At 34.4% G+C, this 19,807-nt stretch overlaps 1 protein-coding gene across 1 annotated transcript in view; it reads left to right on the top strand.

Moving 5' to 3' along the window:
- Positions 1–19,807, top strand: part of LOC150088423 (uncharacterized) — a 291,584-nt gene that overhangs the window by 57,309 nt on the left and 214,468 nt on the right. The window contains exons 7-8 of the mRNA XM_090370152.1: positions 3,295–3,435; positions 16,690–16,908. Coding sequence (XP_090226278.1) covers positions 3,295–3,435; positions 16,690–16,908 — 360 coding nt within the window. The remainder of the gene's footprint in view (positions 1–3,294; positions 3,436–16,689; positions 16,909–19,807) is intronic.

The following is a 19,807-nucleotide window of genomic DNA, read 5'->3' as shown; positions in this document are numbered from 1 at the left end:
TAGTATTCAATATGATTTTTTTCAGATAAGATCATTCCTTTTAACAAATCTGTGCTGTGACTGCATTATAACTGCATTCCTGCCTAGATGGTCCTGCATTGCTTCTTTTAACCAGTGATCCCATTATTTTCCCTGCAACTGAAGTCAAGCCAACAGGTCTATAATTACTCATGTCACCCTTTGATCCCCCACTTTGTGAATTGGGGATACATTAGCACATCTTCAATCCATAGGAACCAACCTTGAATCCAAGGATGCTCTAATAATCATGGCTAAAGATTTGCTACCCTCTCTTGGTGCCTTCCTTAATATGATTGTATAGATCCCATCCATCCCAGGTGCCTTTTTTACATTTAGTTGCAACAATTTCTCCCCCACTTTCCTCTCGTTCCTGTGATTAAACTCTGCCAACCTTTGTATAATCTTCAAACTTAGGCATTAAGCTTGATATGATATGTCTTCATTAGCCTAATTTATTTTTTGGTAATCAGAACCATCTGGATGCCAAAAAAAAAAAAATAAATAAATAATAAAAATAGTGGTTATGGTGGGCCACTTCAGCAAGGTACCAGAAGTTTTGTTTTCTCGGAATTAGGAGAATTTCTGTATTTGAACTTTTCAAAGTTCATTTGTTTTTACATTGGTATTAGGGGAGTTTTTCTGCTTTTTTGATCTTTACAAAGTCCATTTTTGATTTATTAATAACTTATTTGCAATTGTTGTTTTTCTTTGCAAGTAGGAAAGGAAGCTGGAGATTTTAATGAAAGCCATTTGTGAAATGCCAACAGAATAATTTCTGTTTCTAACAGAATAATTTGATTAAAGAAACCAACTAAAAGGAAAAAAAATTATACAGATCATTTCATTAGCATTTTATACAGGGTGTATCATAACATGTGGGGCCCACCTCAGGGGTGTATTTAGGACCTAAAAACAATAAAAAGATCATGTAGACCAGTGGTTCCCAATATTTTGCCACTCAAATCACACTTTAATTTAAAAGACAAATATTAATAGTACACAGAAATTGTGATTGCCACTGAACCCAATGAAATTTTTCCTAATCTCGTGGCACAGCAATGTGCTGAGGCACATTGGTTGGAAATCACTGATTTAGACGTAGGTCTTGATTTCACCTTGTTTCTGAGTTAGATCCATTTTTGTAGTCCAGCAATTCTTCAATTCTTCTCCAGCAAGTGATTTCATTTAGTTTTCCTTACAAGGATGCTACCCTTGGCGCTTGTTATTAATATTTTGATACCGTGCATTTGCTGTGATAATGGGGGCTTGTTCAAATCGAGAGATGGCAGACATGATACGTCTCATGTATGAACTTGTTAGATGTAATACAGCCAAGGCCAGATATCTGTATGCAGTAAACTTCCTTGATTGCCACGTGCCAAATAAGACCTTTCAGTGAATACATGAACACCTTGCGGAAACTGGTTCATTTAGAAAACTGGGTTCAGATGGTGACCCATCAGCACCAGAACAGCAAATTCAACAGACACCTACAACGTTTGAGCGAGTGAGGAGGTTTATGTTGAGGCATTTGCAGGCTTGTATTCAGGCACAAAGTAGTCATTTTGACATTTCCCGTAAACATAAGCAGATAGTTGCTGGAATACAAAAATGGCTGTAACTTGGAAGCAAGGTAAAATCAGACATGTGCGCATGATCTTTTTTATTGTTTTTAGGGTCTTAAAAACATCCATGAAGTGGGTCTTGTGTTATGATACATCCTGTATATGAATACGATTTGCAATAATTTACTGTCCTTAGTTAATGCAAATGAAGTTCACTAAGTATAGTATTGAATTTAAGGTGAATTTTCTATAGCAATCTGAAAATAGTAAATCACAAAAAAAAAAAAATTCATAATTTGAAAAGAACAAAAACAACAAAAGTCATAGGCAGAATACATAATTTAGAATAAATATAATTATAGAATACATAATTATATTTATTCCCATAAATAATTTCTTTTTAGTAGAAAAGGATGTTTTATGAAAAACCTTGGTACGGTGGCAGATGTCTGCTATTTTTTTGTTCTTTTTTGTCTGTAATTAGTCTCAGTATAATATTTATTTTTTCATATATACCCATTATTTTTTGATACCATAAATATATACTTGGCCTTTCCTGTGTGGTCTCCTACAACATGCTAATTATTCATAGTTTAATTGTGAGTTACTATAATTGCCCATTATCCTTCATGTTGATGTAACAATGCTGTGTATTCCCCCTCCACACATAGAAGGAAATGAATGTAGTTGCTGTGTAATTAATCAGAGATTTAAAAATTTTAATGCAACTGTATTACAAACACACATCAAGAAGACTGGTATTAACTACCCATCTAACCTGTCCATCCTCTCTAATTTGTCTAATTCTTTCTTTAATTTATTTAAACTACCCACTTCCACAACATCAGATGAAAGTTAGTTCCAACAGTGAATCGCTCTCTGGCTGAAAGCAAATTTTCACACATCTACCTCCATCCATCCTTTTTAATTTAAGTTTTTGTCCCTTCATGTGTTGTCCAAGAAATAGTGAGGATGCCATTAGCATATTGTTTACTCAATCCATTTAAAGCCTTAAACACTTCAATCAAGTCTTCTTGCAAGTGTCTAGTTTCCAAGTGTTGCAATTTGTAGAACCAGTTTTTCATAGTAAATATACCCTTTTATGTCCTTGACTAATTTTATTTCTCTTCTCTGCACCCATTTCAACAGCTCCATCGTTCCTAAAATCAGGCTTCTAGACCTGTGTGCTCTACTCAATATATGACTTAACCGTTGCCTTATACAATAGGATAATCACCACCTTGTCCTTGCTGGCAAAATTCCTGTATATAATTGACAGAACACTGAGTTGTCCTAGAAACCAATCTATTAGGACAGTGCACTGTACAGTTACCCCTAGTTAACTGCCCTTCTACTAAGCTTTGTGCCCAGTAAGCTTGATATGCCATCATCAGTATCATTAATAAACCTTGAAAACAGCAAGGGGCCCAGCACCTTGAGGGATTCCGCTAATAATATTAGTCCATGAAGAGCAGTGCCCATTGATAACCAGTCCCTGCCTTCTGCCACTCAACCATCCCTCTATTCATAGCACTAACTTTCTTCTAATTATCATAGCAATAAATTTTCCCCTTATGCCACACTGCTCCAATTTGTACAGTAGGTTTTTCATGTGGAACGTTGTCAAATGTTTTACTAAAATGTAATGAGTCTATTCAAAACTAGCACTGTGCTTTGATTTATTGTATATTTTTTAAAAAAAATATAGATAAACCAGGGCAGTGTCCCAATTCTACTGGTGACTTGTGTGGTCAGCCTTGCATGTCTGATGTAGATTGTGATGGAGAAGATAAATGTTGCATTATAGAGGGATGTGGAAGAGTATGCAATCAACCTGCCAATATGACTTGTAAGCATTATATTTTTTTCTTGTTTTTAATTCCATAATATTAATTTCTAAGTATTTATGAGGGACATTTGTATAATAAAGATTCCAATTTTTGAGAATCTTTATTATACAAATGTTAAATATTTCTCCACAACATAAAGAAATATCTAACATATTAGATTACATTTAACAACTTGCATCCATTTTAGCAATGTCCACTTCTAATCTTATTGCTGTTGTTTCTTTGTACATAGCAAAATAACAGGGGATCTAAATTTTTACATTTTGTAGTAATAATAATAATCTAAAGCATTGGTGTGCAAGGTGTTTAACTTACTGAATCCTTGCTAAACATTCCTACTCTGATCAGTCTGGTTCAACCATGGGAATGACTACCTCATTATTTAACATCTGTATAGGTATTTGGGGAAATATTTTATTTCAAATAAATATATAATATATTATAAATATACAAGCTTTTGCTGTTTTATTCATATAATTAAAAAAAAACATTTCAACTTAGTAGTCACTCTGACTGACTTTTCTTACCTCCACAAAGGGGAATATTTTTAGCTTATAGTTAGTCATGTTTTTTTTTTTTTTTTTAATCTTGGTCAACAATACTGTGCTTCTTCCAAAAAACTAAAATACTATATGCTAACAACTGAAATATTCATGGCAGCAATAGTTATTTTTTAAGAAATTTAACTGAAAACATAAGCAAGTGTATGACTACTTTATTTAACTGAGGCTCCTTTTTTAATCCAAAATTTAAACACTTATAGTTAAGCTATATATTAGCAATACCATATGGATTCTAAAACCAAACTGTGAAATCTACTTCTCTTACTCAAGTATTTTTATGAACTCTTTCTTAGAGCAAAATAACTCTTAATAGAGCAAAAGACCTATATCTGTATGGTTGATGCTTTGAAAAATACTTGTACATGCCATTAATATAGGACTTAAAATAATATCACACAGATTAAGAACACATTGGCATAAAATACCAAATGTTGGATTGTAAAATGTATTTGCTTTTAATCTGTCTTGTACTATTACACATACATATTTGATATTAATAAAGTTACTTAAATCACATTTAAACATGGACACAAAAGTCAAGAACAAAATAAGTACATATACTGTAATGTTTGCAGTTATGTTCTTACCTAAAGTTCTTGACTTAAGCATAAGGAGACCAGTCTCATGGAACCAACAAAGGCTCCAAAATATCTGACCATGTCAAAAAATTACTTTTACCTCCATTTGCACCCACATTCTGAAAAAAATCATCACCATAAACATAACATTCTGAGTCTAGAAAAGCTTCAAGCCATTGAAGTCTCTGGAAAAGAATGCCAAGAAAAGCAGCAAAGACAGACTTCTTTTCTTATATTAACAGTAGAAGGAAACGGTTGAATCACATTGGTTCACTTGATGTCAGTGGTTTAACTGTTGATAATCCTGCTGATGTTGCTGACAAATTGAATAGGTATTGTGCATCCTCATTCATGCATGAGGAGTTTTTTCGGGAGGGGTATTCCAGAAGTTAATCAGCATCTAACAGAAGCTAAATCATTCTATGATAACTGAGAGGAAATTGGAAGAGAAATTGTTGAAACAACATAAAAAAAGGTGTCTGGGATGGATGGGATCTATCTAGTTATATTGAAGAAGTAAGTAAGTGAAACTTAGCCACAATGAGAGCATCTTTGGATTCAGGAGAGGTTTCTGTGGACTGGAGATGTGCAAATGTACCCCAATTCACAAAGAGGGATCAAAGGGTGACAACATAAGTAATTATAGACCTGTTAGCTTAACTTCTATTGCAGGGAGAATAATGGTGTCCCTGATTAAAGAAGCAATTATACTTCAGACACAGCATGGGTTTATTAAGGGGAAATCTTTTTTGACCAATTTGATTGGATATTATGAAGCAGTAACAAAGAAACTGGTGAAAAAAAAATTTTGATATCATATACTTGGATTTCAGGAAAGCTTTTGATGCTGTTACTATTCTGGTTAAAGGGATAGATGAGTGGGAGAAGACAGAGTGGTTAATGGACACTTCTCTTCATGAACTAAAGTTTTTAGTGGAGTTTCTCAGGGTTCAATGCTGGGCCCATTGGTTTTCAATATTTTTTAATGATATTGATGAAGGTATATTGGGCTTAATGTCTAATTACAGATTTTTTTTTTTTTTTTTTTTTTTTTTGATTTTTGGTAGTTGTTGGCGCATCGGCTTCTGTGGCCATATTGCACCTCCCAAGGTTTTTGCAGTACTTTGATCCAAGCCCGAGGCGGGAATCGAACCCGTGACCTTTGGGTTGCTGGGTAGGTACTTTACCCACTCGGCTAGCCCGGTCGGCCTAATTACAGATGATACAAAAGTTGGCAAGGTGGTTAATGAAAGTAATAAAAGTAAGCTGCTGCAACAAACAGAGTTTAAAAAAAAATTAGGCAGATGTGCAGATAAATGGCAGTTGACATTTAAGATTTACAAATGCAACATACTGCATGTGGGTAACAGTAATCTCAGATTAATGTACCAACTGTGTGGTACTACACTCAGGGTAGTGGAAAACAAAAAAAATCATGGGGGTAATTGTGCAGTCAGATATGAAGTTCTGTGAGCAAAGTAGGCAGGCTGCCAGGACAGCTCATGGGGGTTTTTCTATGATATACAGGAACCTTTGCTACCTCAATAAGGAACTGATCATCCCATTGTAAAAAGCAATGGTTAGGCCACATCTTGAGTACTGCATATAGGTCTGGAGGCCTAATTTCAGGAAGGATATAGATCTGTGGAATGGGTGCAGGGAAGAGCAAAGAGATTGACAAAGGGAACCAGTTAGTGTAGCGAAAGTCTGCAGATGCTGCAAGGTGATCTGATTGAGGTTTTTAAGGCTTTGAATTGATTGTACAAGCTTGATGTTGATGGCATTCTTCCTCCTGCTCATACTACACACATGAAGGGCATAAATTCAAGTTGAAGGTTGGTTGCAGGATAGATGTGAGGAGGTTTGCCTTCAGCCAGCGAATAAATAAATTCAAGGAAGAACTAGACACGTGCCTCTGTAACCACGTGGGCAAGAGCAGCAGTGCGTAGCACACGCTTCTTGATTAAATCAGGGTTCGAGCCAGTGACCACTAAATACGGAAGATATGGAAAGGACAGGGAATGACCACTGCATATCCCCAGAGCAATATGGCCTTAGTTGCTAATGCTCCTAAAAAAAAAACATAACAAGAACTAGACAGATTTTTGGAATGAGTGTCAAGTGATGTGGGAATTTATTTTTTTTTGGCTGAATGTTTATAAGCTTGCTTATAAAGCATCAGCTTTAATAATAATACCCTAGATGGGATTGTAGTATTGTCATAGCTTAAACAGAAAAGGAAGAATCACAATGACAATTATCAGACAATGATAATTGTCAGAGAAGATCACAACCATGTGACCCTATTTTCCAGTGACAAGATGATTTCACTGAAAGTTATTGATCCCACAACTACACTTGAGAAACTAGTGAAGAAATTGAAGCCTCTCTCATCCCAGCTACAAATAGACAAAGAATTGTTAACATTCAAAAATATAAAAGTTTATAAAGACAACTTCTCTAAGTGATAGAAACCACCCAGATTAAGCAACAGCCAGTTGGTTGGTCTCTGTGCTATCCATTAGCATCCCAGGAAATACAATAGTTGAAAGAATTCCAAAACTTGCTCAAGTTTTTTCAGTATCTATTTAAAATGCACTCTAGCAAAGCTTGATATCGGCATCATGCTTACCAGTAGGTTGTGACTTAAAGAAGCTAAAAACACAGCCAAATACACGTAGGCAGCCAAAAATCTTGATAATAACCTTAGCCTTCTGACATCCAAGACACATTTGATTTCTTAGACCTTATAAGCATTTGAACTTTTGAGTTCAAAATTTTGAAAATTTGAACTTTTGAATTCCATCCCCCCACTGCAAAAGTGCTCCCAGTTATGCATATAATATATATATATAAATGGGTATTCAATGTAACTATTAGATAGTATGAATCAGAGCTGTACTACTAATATGATCTACGTAGATAATATTAGTAAAATAATAAGAGGAGTTTACCTCAATATAGTGTGTAGAACACTTCCGTTGATACCCTCCAGAAATTAAAACAGAAAAAACGAAAAAATCGACAACTTACTGGTACATTAGAGTAAGATTTAAATAATCAATTTAACACAATTCAAATCAATTTAAAACAATTAAAAATCAAATTAACGCAATTAAAAGAATCTAACGAAAATATTCAAAACGATTTTCCTTCCTGAAGCTGACAACGCTTTTCGACCGCTTGTCGTGATCACAGGAATGAAAATTACCTAATCGGGTTAAACCTGATACTTAAATAGAGATTATTTGTCTTCGCGCATGCGTGTAAAGGTCCACGCATCGGAGATCAAATATGGCCGCCGAACATTAACAGAATTCTCATGTAATTTAATTTCAACAGTTTCTGCAATTAATAGTCGTGTATAATTACGTTGAACGTTAAGTATTTTGGCCTTGTTAAATAAAAAAAAGTATGTTTTTCGTTAATGGCATGAAAGGCTAATTCTGACGCTGCTGAACAAGAAGCACGAACTGAGGCTTCATGTTGATTTACATAAATATTAAGACAAAATCGGGTCGAACCTTGATAAGACAAGTTGCAATCACCGCAAGAAATGTTGTATACCAGATCATTAATTTGTGTTGCGAATGCTGAAAGAACTGAGCGATTGTTCAGTATAGTGTGTAACTTCCGTATAGGCCTAGCTACAATTTTAAATTCGGTATCTTTAAAAGAATCTGTTAAGCTGTTTGTGCCACTGTTCAACATATGGGATAGAAATAAAGTATTTTTTGATATTACTATTGTTGATTGGTGTAGTATTTTGTATCCTATCCTTAGCTTGTACCCTAATTCGGTTTATTGTGGTAATGGAATAACCCCTGTTTAAGAATCTGCTAGTTAATATTTCTATTTCTGAGTCCAAAGCAGAATCCATCGTTGAATATTTATAGGCATTAAGAAATTGATTAAAGATAATCTATCTCTTGTAGGTGAACGGGTGATAGCTATTATAATGTAGAAGCATACTGGTGTTTGTAGGTTTTCGATAGATGCTAAATTGTATTTTATTCGAGTCCCGGGTAAGCGTGAAATTTAGAAAGTTTAATGACTTAGTATCCATATCCTCCCTTTCCAATGTAAATTTGAGTCTAGAATGAATATTATTAAACGAATGTAAAATGTCTTGGATAGTATTACTATCGGTAATAACTAGAACATCGTCTAAATACCTCCCATAGTATGTGATACTGGTTCGAAAAGGTGTCAAATGTATCTGCTCAATCATTGAGAGATCTCTGACATTAAGCCACTCAGGCTCAAACCCATTGGTAATCCAAAAATTTGTTTGTACACCTTGTCTTGAAAGGTGATGTAGTTAGCCTCAACTAACAGTTTAATTAAGTGAAATTTCCTTAATAGGTAGCTTCGTTTAATTAATATAACATTATAAAACCCTTTAGACAGGTAATACAATTTGGGATTAAGAACTACGATACATTATTTAATAAGCTTAAAGACTGTAGACTCGGCGACAATGATAATTTATTCTCACTAGATGTTACCTCATTATATACGAATGTAAATGTTGAATACACATTAGATATTATTTGGGATATGTTAAATAAAAACTCGACACCGATTAATTATACGAAGCTACCTAATTAAGGAAATTTTTCACTTAATTAAACTGTTAGGCTAACTACATCACCTTTCGAGACAAGGTGTACAAACAAATTTTGGGATTACCAATGGGTTTGAGCCTGAGTGGCTTAATATCAGAGATCTATCTCTCAACGATTGAGCAGATACATTTGACACCTTTTCGAACCCGGATCACATACTATGGGAGTTATTTAGATGATGTTCTATTATTCATTCTAGTCTAGAATGAATAATATTCATTCTAGACTCAAATTTACATTGGAAAGGGAGGATATGGATACTAAGTCATTAAACTTTCTAAATTTCACGCTTACCCGGGACTCGAATAAAATACAATTTAGCATCTATCGAAAACCTACAAACACCAGTATGCTTCTACATTATAATAGCTATCACCCGTTCACCTACAAAAGATAGATTATCTTTAATCAATTTCTTAATGCCTATAAATATTCAACGATGGATTCTGCTTTGGACTCAGAAATAGAAATATTAACTAGCAGATTCTTAAACAGGGGTTATTCCATTACCACAATAAACCGAATTAGGGTACAAGCTAAGGATAGGATACAAAATACTACACCAATCAACAATAGTAATATCAAAAAATACTTTATTTCTATCCCATATGTTGAACAGTGGCACAAACAGCTTAACAGATTCTTTTAAAGATACCGAATTTAAAATTGTAGCTAGGCCTATACGGAAGTTACACACTATACTGAACAATCGCTCAGTTCTTTCAGCATTCGCAACACAAATTAATGACCTGGTATACAACATTTCTTGCGGTGATTGCAACTTGTCTTATCAAGGTTCGACCCGATTTTGTCTTAATATTTATGTAAATCAACATGAAGCCTCAGTTCGTGCTTCTTGTTCAGCAGCGTCAGAATTAGCCTTTCATGCCATTAACGAAAAACATACTTTTTTTTATTTAACAAGGCCAAAATACTTAACGTTCAACGTAATTATACACGACTATTAATTGCAGAAACTGTTGAAATTAAATTACATGAGAATTCTGTTAATGTTCGGCGGCCATATTTGATCTCCGATGCGTGGACCTTTTTTATGCGCGAAGACAAATAATCTCTATTTAAGTATCAGGTTTAACCTGATTCGGTAATTTTCATTCCTGTGATCATGACAAATGGTCGAAAGGAGTTGTCAGCTTCAGGAAGGAAAATTGTTTTTAATATTTTCGTTAGATTCTTTTAATTGCGTTAATTTGATTTTTAATTGTTTTAAATTGATTATTTAATTATTTATATCTTACTCTAATGTACCGGTAAGTTTTTGGGTTTTTTTTTTTTTTTTCCCCGTTTTAATTTCTGGAGGGTATCATACGGAAGTGTTCTACGCACTATATTGAGGTAAACTCCTCTTATTATTTTACTCAATGTAACTCTATTAGTAAATTAATAAGAGGAGTTTACCTCAATATAGTACGTGGAACACTTCCGTATGATACCCTCCAGAAATTAAAACGGAAAAAATCGACAACTTACCGGTACATTAAAGTAAAATATAAATAATTAAAGTAAAATATAAATAATTAAATAATCAATTTAACACAATTCAAAATCAATTCAAAACAATTAAAATTCAAATTAACGCAATTAAAAGAATCTAACGAAAATATTCAAAACGATTTTCCTTCCTCACAAGGAAGGAAAATCGTTTTGAATATTTTCGTTAGATTCTTTTAATTGCGTTAATTTGAATTTTAATTGTTTTGAATTGATTTTGAATTGTGTTAAATTGATTATTTAATTATTTATATTTTACTTTAATTATTTATATTTTACTTTAATGTACCGGTAAGTTGTCGATTTTTTCCGTTTTAATTTCTGGAGGGTATCATACGGAAGTGTTCCACGTACTATATTGAGGTAAACTCCTCTTATTAAATTTACTAATATTATTATCAACGTAGAACATATTGAGTATTACAGCTCTGATTCATACTATCTAATCAATGTAACTCTATAAAGGTAATGTTTAAAGAGTTACATAAGAAAAAGGTATACAGTTAATGAAATGGTTTCGGTGAATTCAAAATTAATAAATAGGTATGACAGATGCACTTAAAAGTGCAAAGCAGCATTAAAGGATGCAAGAGTAAATATAAGTTGTATTAATATATTGAATTAAATATACGTAAATGGATGTGATAGTTATACAAAATGCCAGCAACTAGCAGGGTGAGGAAAAAGAAGTGTAGTAGATTTATGAAAGGTGAAAGAATGTTAAAATCCTAGAGGTTTTAATAAATTAAGAAAAATTATGGGCTGAATTACCAAGCCAAGTGGGGGAACTGCAAAGGAAAATTAGTACATCAAAATAATAATGAAATGAAAATGTTATAGCTGTCGTCAGATATGGGGAACATCATTTAGAAAATGATCGAATATAGGTGATGCAAATATGCATGATCTGATGTCAGCAGAAATAATTATTGATACATGATCAGGTATTTCATCAGGGGGTTATACCTGACCATGTATCAGGAACTGCATTTCTATACTTGTCCATACTAGTAGTAGAAGAAAAGTGAATGGCCAAAACAAGTCATGATAAAGAAATTAGCACTTTTTAATATAGTATGGACAAGGTAGTCCCAACACGGTGTAATTTGAGGTTTAAATAATTTAGTTAAAATAGGAAAATGTTAAAATGAATATGTAGGATTTAATTGTGTGTAGATAGGAAATCAATTTAGAATAAGCAAATGGTATAAGGGTGAGGTATTAAATTGAGGAAGAGGAAGGGAAAAAAGATTATTTTAAATAAATAAAGAAGAAAAATAGCAATAGAAGTAGGATAGTAGTAATGTTCGTTTCACACAGTGAAACGAACTAATAATGGAACAGCTATAACATTTTTATTTGCATTTTATATTATTATTTTGATTACTAATTTTCCTTTACAGTTCCCCCACTTTATATTGGCTTGATAATTCAGCCCATAATTTTTCTTAATTTATCCATTTTAGAGGATTTTACATAACCTCTAGGATTTTAACATTCTTTCACCTTTCATAAATCTACACTTTTTCTACTTTCCTCACCCTGCTAGTTGCTGGCACTTCCATTTATGCATATTTAATTCGATATATTAATACAACTTATATACACACTGGTGTTCAAAGAAAGTGCATCACCCCTTAAAATTGTAATTTTCATATGAATAACGTAAGTATATCGCAATATTTCTTACAAATTGCATCAGATAAGATTGACATGCATAGGTAATGATGTAACATTGCATCAGCTGTTACTTTCAGCTATATAAGCACACTCTGCAAGAGTTGCAGAGTGTGCTACTCAAGAAACCAGTATTCTTGAGTTGGAAAGAAATCTGCTCACTGTCGACTGATTACAAGACACTATAAGAAAAAAAACATCCATCCTCACGTAAAGCAACAACACAAGAATACTGGTTTTGCTTAGAGGAAAAAGGAACTGGACACAAATGAGTCTATATGCCAAAACAGGACCACATTTTGAAGTGCTTATGTCTTAAAAACCATAAAGCTTCTTCGTCTGAGCTGAAAAGAGAATGGGAAGAACATAGAGGAGTGGTAGCAAGTGCAGTCAGAAGATCCATTTTTCAAAAATGGACTTGTAGTCTGCCGTCCTAAGAAGAAGCTCCTCTCACACAAAAAATGAAAAAGGCCCGATTAATTTGGTGTAAAGTGCATGTCAAATGGACTCCTGAGTAGTGGACATCAGTTGTTTTCTTGGATGAGAAGAAATTCAACCCATCAAGGCTCTGATGGGAGATAAAAGATTTGCTGTAGACGGTGGTGAAGAATACCATCGGGTGAAGAGTGTAAGTAGGCACTTCTGTAGTTACTTTAGCTTCATTTCTGCATTAGAGGTTCGACAGTAATGTGTTTACATTTGTTACAGAGGAAAAAATGGTTGTAAGAATGGTCCATTACAACTCTTAGCTGGCCAGGAAACAGCCCAGACCTGAATCCTATACAGAACTGTTGGCATCGTGTGGAATCTGCAGTTGATAGAAAGAAACCAAAGACCCTTTGTGAACTTCAGGAAGCCATAATTCATGTTTGGAATCGTGAACTATCAGTTGATTATCTTCAGAAATTGATCTTGTCAATGCCTCAATGGTGTGCTGCTGTCATCAGGGCTAGAGGCAGTTCAACTAAATATTAGTTTGCACCTGGTGAACTTTTCTTTTCATTTTGTTTTCCATTTAAAATAAACTGAAGCAAATTGAGGGCTTCTGATAACATTTAGCCATAATTATCATGTTTATGAAAACTGTTGTATAAAGTTTGCAAATGCTCATTTTGGAATATTTTGAGAGCACTTGTCAAATATTACTTAGCTTTGCCTTAACTATTAATAAATATCTTTTGTTTATATTTCTGTTTGTTATGCTAGTCATTAATGTAACATACCATTGCGAAAAAGGGTTAGAAATGTGAAATTACTAGGTGATACACTTCTTTTTGAATGTGTGTGTGTGTAGTGGATTCTGATTATTTGGGCCACCGGTTAATTGGGGCAGCCGTTTATTTGGGGAAAATCTTAAAAAACAGAACCCAATCGAGAAAATAGCCAGGGTTTACTTCGCTTAATTGGGACAACATGCCGTTTAATCGGGGCAGGAGACCGCAGCACTGGAGATTATCCTACAATTGTCTCTGACTACCACGTGGTTCGGTTGGATTCCTGGAGGTCACAACCATAAAACAATTAGCAGTCACCTGTTCATTGGGCTCTTCTGTTAGTGCAATCTATAATAAACGAATAGTAAACTCGATCTTATTGAATTTGTGATAATACCGACAGCTGGGATTCTGTGGGTTATTATGGTGAGATGTGTTTACACTTCCATGAAGTCTTCAATCATATAAAAAAAATTAATTTTCAGAATACGCTAAAGTTCTGACTTGCACATATCGTGTTACTTGCAGTTTGTGTGCACCATGTTCTTTGTTATTCATTGCTTATCTTTTTACTGTTTTAAATTTTAACCCCCACCCACAAATGTCAGTGAACAGAAATGTCAACTAGTTAGTATGTACATATTACAGTATGTATTAATTATTCCAATTATCACGTATATTCTTCTGATTTTCACGTATCATTTAATTTTTTAATTGTAAGGTAATAAAGGGTAAATTTGTGTTTAATATATCTTTACTTTTATTAACCTGGATAATAATCCTCCTATTTTTGCTGATTAGAATCACTGTTTAATAGAATTAAAATTCAATTCACAAACGTGATCACAATGACCAGCGCTCACTACACATCGTATAGTGAATGGTACTTTACCATGGTGAGTCCATCGTAACATGATTTGATTGTACAGTGAACCAATTGTAAAGTGGGGTATCCATTGTATTTTTACTATTTACGTGAAACTTTGGATATCTGAGCCAGATGCTTAATCTGGCTAAAATGCACTAGTCCCGATGTGTCCCAAATAACTGGAAGTGTGTGTGTGTCTGCCTGCCTGTCTGCCATATTAGTTAGCATTAGCAAAGGCCACATGCTTGCAAAAAAGCAAGCTTATATAGCATCAGCCAAAAAAAAACCACACACACCCTTCTCTCACCCACCCACTCGCTCCAAATGTTTGTCTAGTTCTGCCTTGAATCTATTTAAGCAACTTTTACAACAGCAGATGAAAGTTTGTTCCAGCAATCAAACACCCGCTGGCAAAAGGCAAACTTCTGCACATCTATCTTACAACTGTCTTTCCTCAATTTGAATTTATGCCCTCTCAGGTGATTATTCTGAGCAAGAGGAGAATCCCATCCGCATTGAGCATGCTCAAACCATTCAAGACATTATACACCTCAGTTAGATCACCTCGCAGGTGCCAAATCTCCAGATGCTGCAATTTGCAGAACTTAAGCCTATCATGGTAACAGCAACCCTTTGTTCCACTGATTAATCTCATTGCTCTTCTCTGTACTTGTTCTAGTAGCTCAACATCTTTCCTAAAATGAGGCCTCCTTACCTGTATGCAGTACTCAAGGTGCCATTGCCTTATACAAGGGGATAATCACCTCCTTATCCCTGCTAGCAAAATTCCTATATATCATTGACAAGACCCCATGAAATAAGTTACTCTTGCAGCCTGCCTGCACTGCTCAGAAAACTTTGTATCTGACCGCACAATTACCCTCGGGTCTTTTTCATTCTCCACTACCCTGAGTGTAGTACCACACAGTTGGTATATTTATTTGGGGTTACTGCTAACCATATGTAGTACTTTACATTTGTAAATGTTAAACTTCAGTTGCCACCTCTCAGCCCATCTGCCCAACTTTTCCAGATTCTGTTGCAGTAATGTTCTATCATTACTGTCATTAACAACCTTACCAACCTTAGTATCATCTGCAAACTTGGACATTAAGCCTGTTATACCTTCATCAATATCATTGCTAAGTACAGAAAACAATAATGGGCCTAACACAGACTCCTCAATTTTATTATTTTAATTGAATTTATTTAAAAGCTTTACTTTACATGGTAAGCTTATAATATAAGTATTTAAAAGTAGGTTTTAAATAAATTTTATTTAAATTTAATGAAATTTATAGTTTGCATTGTCTAGTGATTTATTTTCACATAATACATTTATTTTCATATTTAATAATATATGCTAAATACAGTATATAAAGTTTTTTTAATTATAAATTACAAATACCTTTTGGCTTTAGACAGAAAATGTATAATACAATTATGTCACATTATCACTGGCTGGTGATAAAGCAGTCTAAAATGAAAATATAATGGAAAAGATGTTTTAAATGTTTGTTTTTTTTTTTTAATCCTTGAACATGGCAACATTATTAATAATATCCCCAAGTGACTGATCTACATAATTTTCCATAAATAAAATTGGCAATCAACTGAAATGTTTTTGTGACAAGCTACTGTGTGAATAGTTTTTTACTCATTTGCACACCGAAAATTATCTCTCTGCACTATCTCTTTTGCACCCTTAAACTGCCCCATCTATGCAATTGAAACTCAGTGTGTTTTAATAAGTGTTTTCTTTAATTTCTCTTTGAAATGTTTAGTGGGTACATCCTGGCAGGAAGTACCGTATTGGTATTCTCCACACTTAAATATGTCCATTGGAGTGGAAATTTTTTGCAGAAAGATTTGTCACTGCATAGATCATTGTTGTTCTGGCTGAAAGATGGACCTGTATTAAAAATGTGTTACATCTCTTATATAACAATGCACAGCTTGAAAGCAATGGAAGTTTGGGCCTTCCACAGCATGTAAGTTTGACTAGCTTGTTTACTCATAGGCAGGTGTCCTAGCTGGTTCTTCTTTAGGACCACAGGCTAATCTTTAAAATAAAATTATTAAAAGGAGGATAAAAGATACTTCTTATAAGCAAGCACATTGTATAATTTTATTTTCTTAGGGAGTGTTTACTATTTGTCATTGTTTATTAATAACAATGTTATATATTAATACAGTTATTTCATTCATTGCAGTGTGTCAGCAACAAAAAGCCATAGTAGAGTTATTAATGTCAGCAAATCCTATGTATAAAGGATACATACCACAGTGTACAGATCACGGTGCTTTTGCACCTCGGCAGTGCAGTACAAATGGACGTTTGTGCTGGTGTGTTGACAATAGAGGGATTCAAATTCGAGGCACTTTGGGTGCTTCAGAAAACATTCAGTGTGGAAGACAAGGAAAAAGCTTTGGTATGAATATATAGCTCTAAAGTGTAATAAAAAAATAATTTCTCTATTTTTAGTGATAATAGTTTTATTAATTTTTTTTCAGGACTTATCAGGAGGACTTATTTTTCATAAGAAAAATAAGTTTTTCTTATGAAAAAGCAATTGCTTAATCTGTTTGCAGATCTGGGACGATCTTATATAATATCCCCTCCTTACTTCTCAGCTTTCTTTTTTTTATTATTTGATTAACCTTGTTCAGTATAAGTAAATAAAACTTAAGCATCCTAAGACTTTTAATGCCCTACTGCTGGTTTCTTTTGAATTAGAATATTTGCGATAATAATGATATTAAAGAAATAAAAAAACTAATAAAAGAGAACTGCATTTAAGCATTTTTAATATTAGCAGCGTTATAACAGAAATGGAAATAATATTTGAAAGTATGATTTTATTTTTCATTCAATTATTATTGCTCTATATATGATGACATGAACAGTCTATGCTACATTATCATAGAAATGTATAATAATGCATATCATCAGGTAACTGTGCAGAGCAGAAATGCACAATAATCTTGTACCACTGGTAACTGTGGAGAGCAGAAGTCAAGGTCAGAAGTGTGGAAATGACTCCAATTAATTAATTTCTGTAAGATGCACTGGTCTACATTGCTTAAAACAGTGTTTCTCGACCTTTTTTTTTTTTAATAATGGCACCCCTAAGTATTTTATTTTGTGGCACCCCACTCAATTTTCTGCCTGTTAGATATCCAATATATATATAATATTATTAAAAAAATTTTGTTATTTAATAGTTATTACAATAATAACTATAAACAAAATTAAAATTCATAATGCAAATTATATACACCAGTGAGTCTTTATGCAAATCGAGGCAACTGCAGGTGAACTATGGTGCGTGCGTGGGTTGGGACACTGTATAAAAAAACACCTGATACTGAGCTCCGTTCATCAGTGTTATTCTTGTTCTTTCAGATGGGAAAGGCAACGGACTTAAGTGAGTTTGACAAAGGCCAAATTGTAATGGCCAGATGACTGGTTCAGAGCATATCCGAAATGGCATAGCTGGTGGGGTGCTCATGGTCAGCTGTGGTTAGTATCTACCGAAAGTGGTCCGAGGAGGGAGAACCCACAAACCACCAGCAAGGTGTTGGATGACCACGGTTCGTTGATGCTCGAGGTGAGCAAAGGCTCTCACAGATGGTATGTGGCAACAGAAGGGTGACTGTGGCACAACCGGGAGTAATGTCGACACAGACACACACACACACACACACACACACACACACACACACACACACACACAGTACATCAAGCCCTGCTGAAAATGGGGCTGTGTAGTCGCAGGCCACTCAGAGTATCCATGCTAACCACGGTTCACCGGTGACAACGCCTACAATGAGCACATGAGCATCGAAACTGGACCTTGAGTGATTGGAAGAAGGTTGTCTGGTCTAATGAATTAAGTTTCCTGTTGCATCATGTGGATGGCTGGGTACGTGTGCATCATTTATTTGAAGTAGTGATGGTGCCTGGATGCACTATGGGACGAAAACAAGCTGGTGGTGGTGATGTCATGCTTTGGGCGATGTTCTGCTGGGATTCTCTGGGTCATCCATGTGCCGGGCACTCTGATGTCTACCACCTACCTAAACATCACTGCTGACCAAGTACAACCTTTCATGGCAACAGTCTTCCTCACTGGCAGTGCTGTCTTTCAGCAGGATAATGTGCCATGCCACCCCGCCTGGATTGTTCGAGACTGGTTCATGGAACATGAGGAAGACTTCCAGGTATTGCCCTGGCCTCCAAATTCTCCAGACATCAATCCTATTGAGCATCTGTGGTTTGTGTTGGAACAGCAACTCCGACCTGCGGCATCTCAACCACGAACCTTACAGGAGTTAAAGGATTTGCTGGTTACGTGTTGGTACCAGATACCACAAGACACATTTAGAAATCTTGTAGCATCCATGCTTTGCCAGATACGAGCTGTTTTGGCTGCACGTGGAGGACCAACATCATATTAGGTAGGTGGTCATAATATTTTGGCTTGGTGTGTGTTTAAAAAAAATAAGTTTAAGTTACTTAAACCCAAATTACGCACCAACCCTGGAATGATGTTGCGACACCCTGGTTGAAAACCACTGGCATAAAATATGGGGATGCATGAAATGATATATTACAGCATAATTATATTAAGCATAAGTTTTACTCTGTTAGATATGCTGTAATGATGGTTTTTTTTTTTGTTTTTTTTTGTATATGTGTGGTGTGAAGCTAAATTTGTTTTAGCAATGATCTTTAGTAAAATACCAGAGAAATACAAGATAGTGTTTAAGAAGACACACATGCAAAATTTTCCATGTATTATAAAATGTATAAATGATAACATACTTGCTTTGTCATCTGTATGTAGATGTGATTTTTCAGTTTCAAGTGGCAGGAAATCTGATGTAAATCAAGATATTTGCAAAAAAAAAAAAAAAAAAATAAGCATAAGAACAATGCAATGTGTAGAAGCAAATGCAGAAATAGATGTAGCATTTCAAAATGAAAATGATAGTGACTGGCATTGTTTTTGCTAAATTGTGTTTAGAATGCAGCCCACCTCTTCATTTATTTCATTTTTTTGTTATCTTATAATTTATCCTACTCAAAACTGGTATTGAAAATGTGTAAATTGGACTGCTAATAGTGCATATAGCTGCACTAACTGGGTAAAAAAAAAAAATTTACAAGAAATCTCTATTCATAGCTGTATATAATTTTATAAAAGTATAGTTCTGCAATAGAGAAAAGTGATGACTTAGGTTCTAAATTGTTATTAATTTTAAGGAAATAATAATTTGTTATTTTATGATTAACATCTTTTATTTTTATAATGCATCTAGTTTTTC

The sequence above is a fragment of the Mastigoproctus giganteus genome, chromosome 3 (genome assembly GCF_048544385.1).
Source record: "Mastigoproctus giganteus isolate SK-2022 chromosome 3, ASM4854438v1, whole genome shotgun sequence".
Taxonomy (NCBI): Eukaryota; Metazoa; Arthropoda; class Arachnida; order Uropygi; family Thelyphonidae; genus Mastigoproctus; species Mastigoproctus giganteus.
The sequence above is the reverse complement of the archived record's forward strand: the minus strand, read 5'-3'. Positions and strand labels throughout refer to the sequence as shown.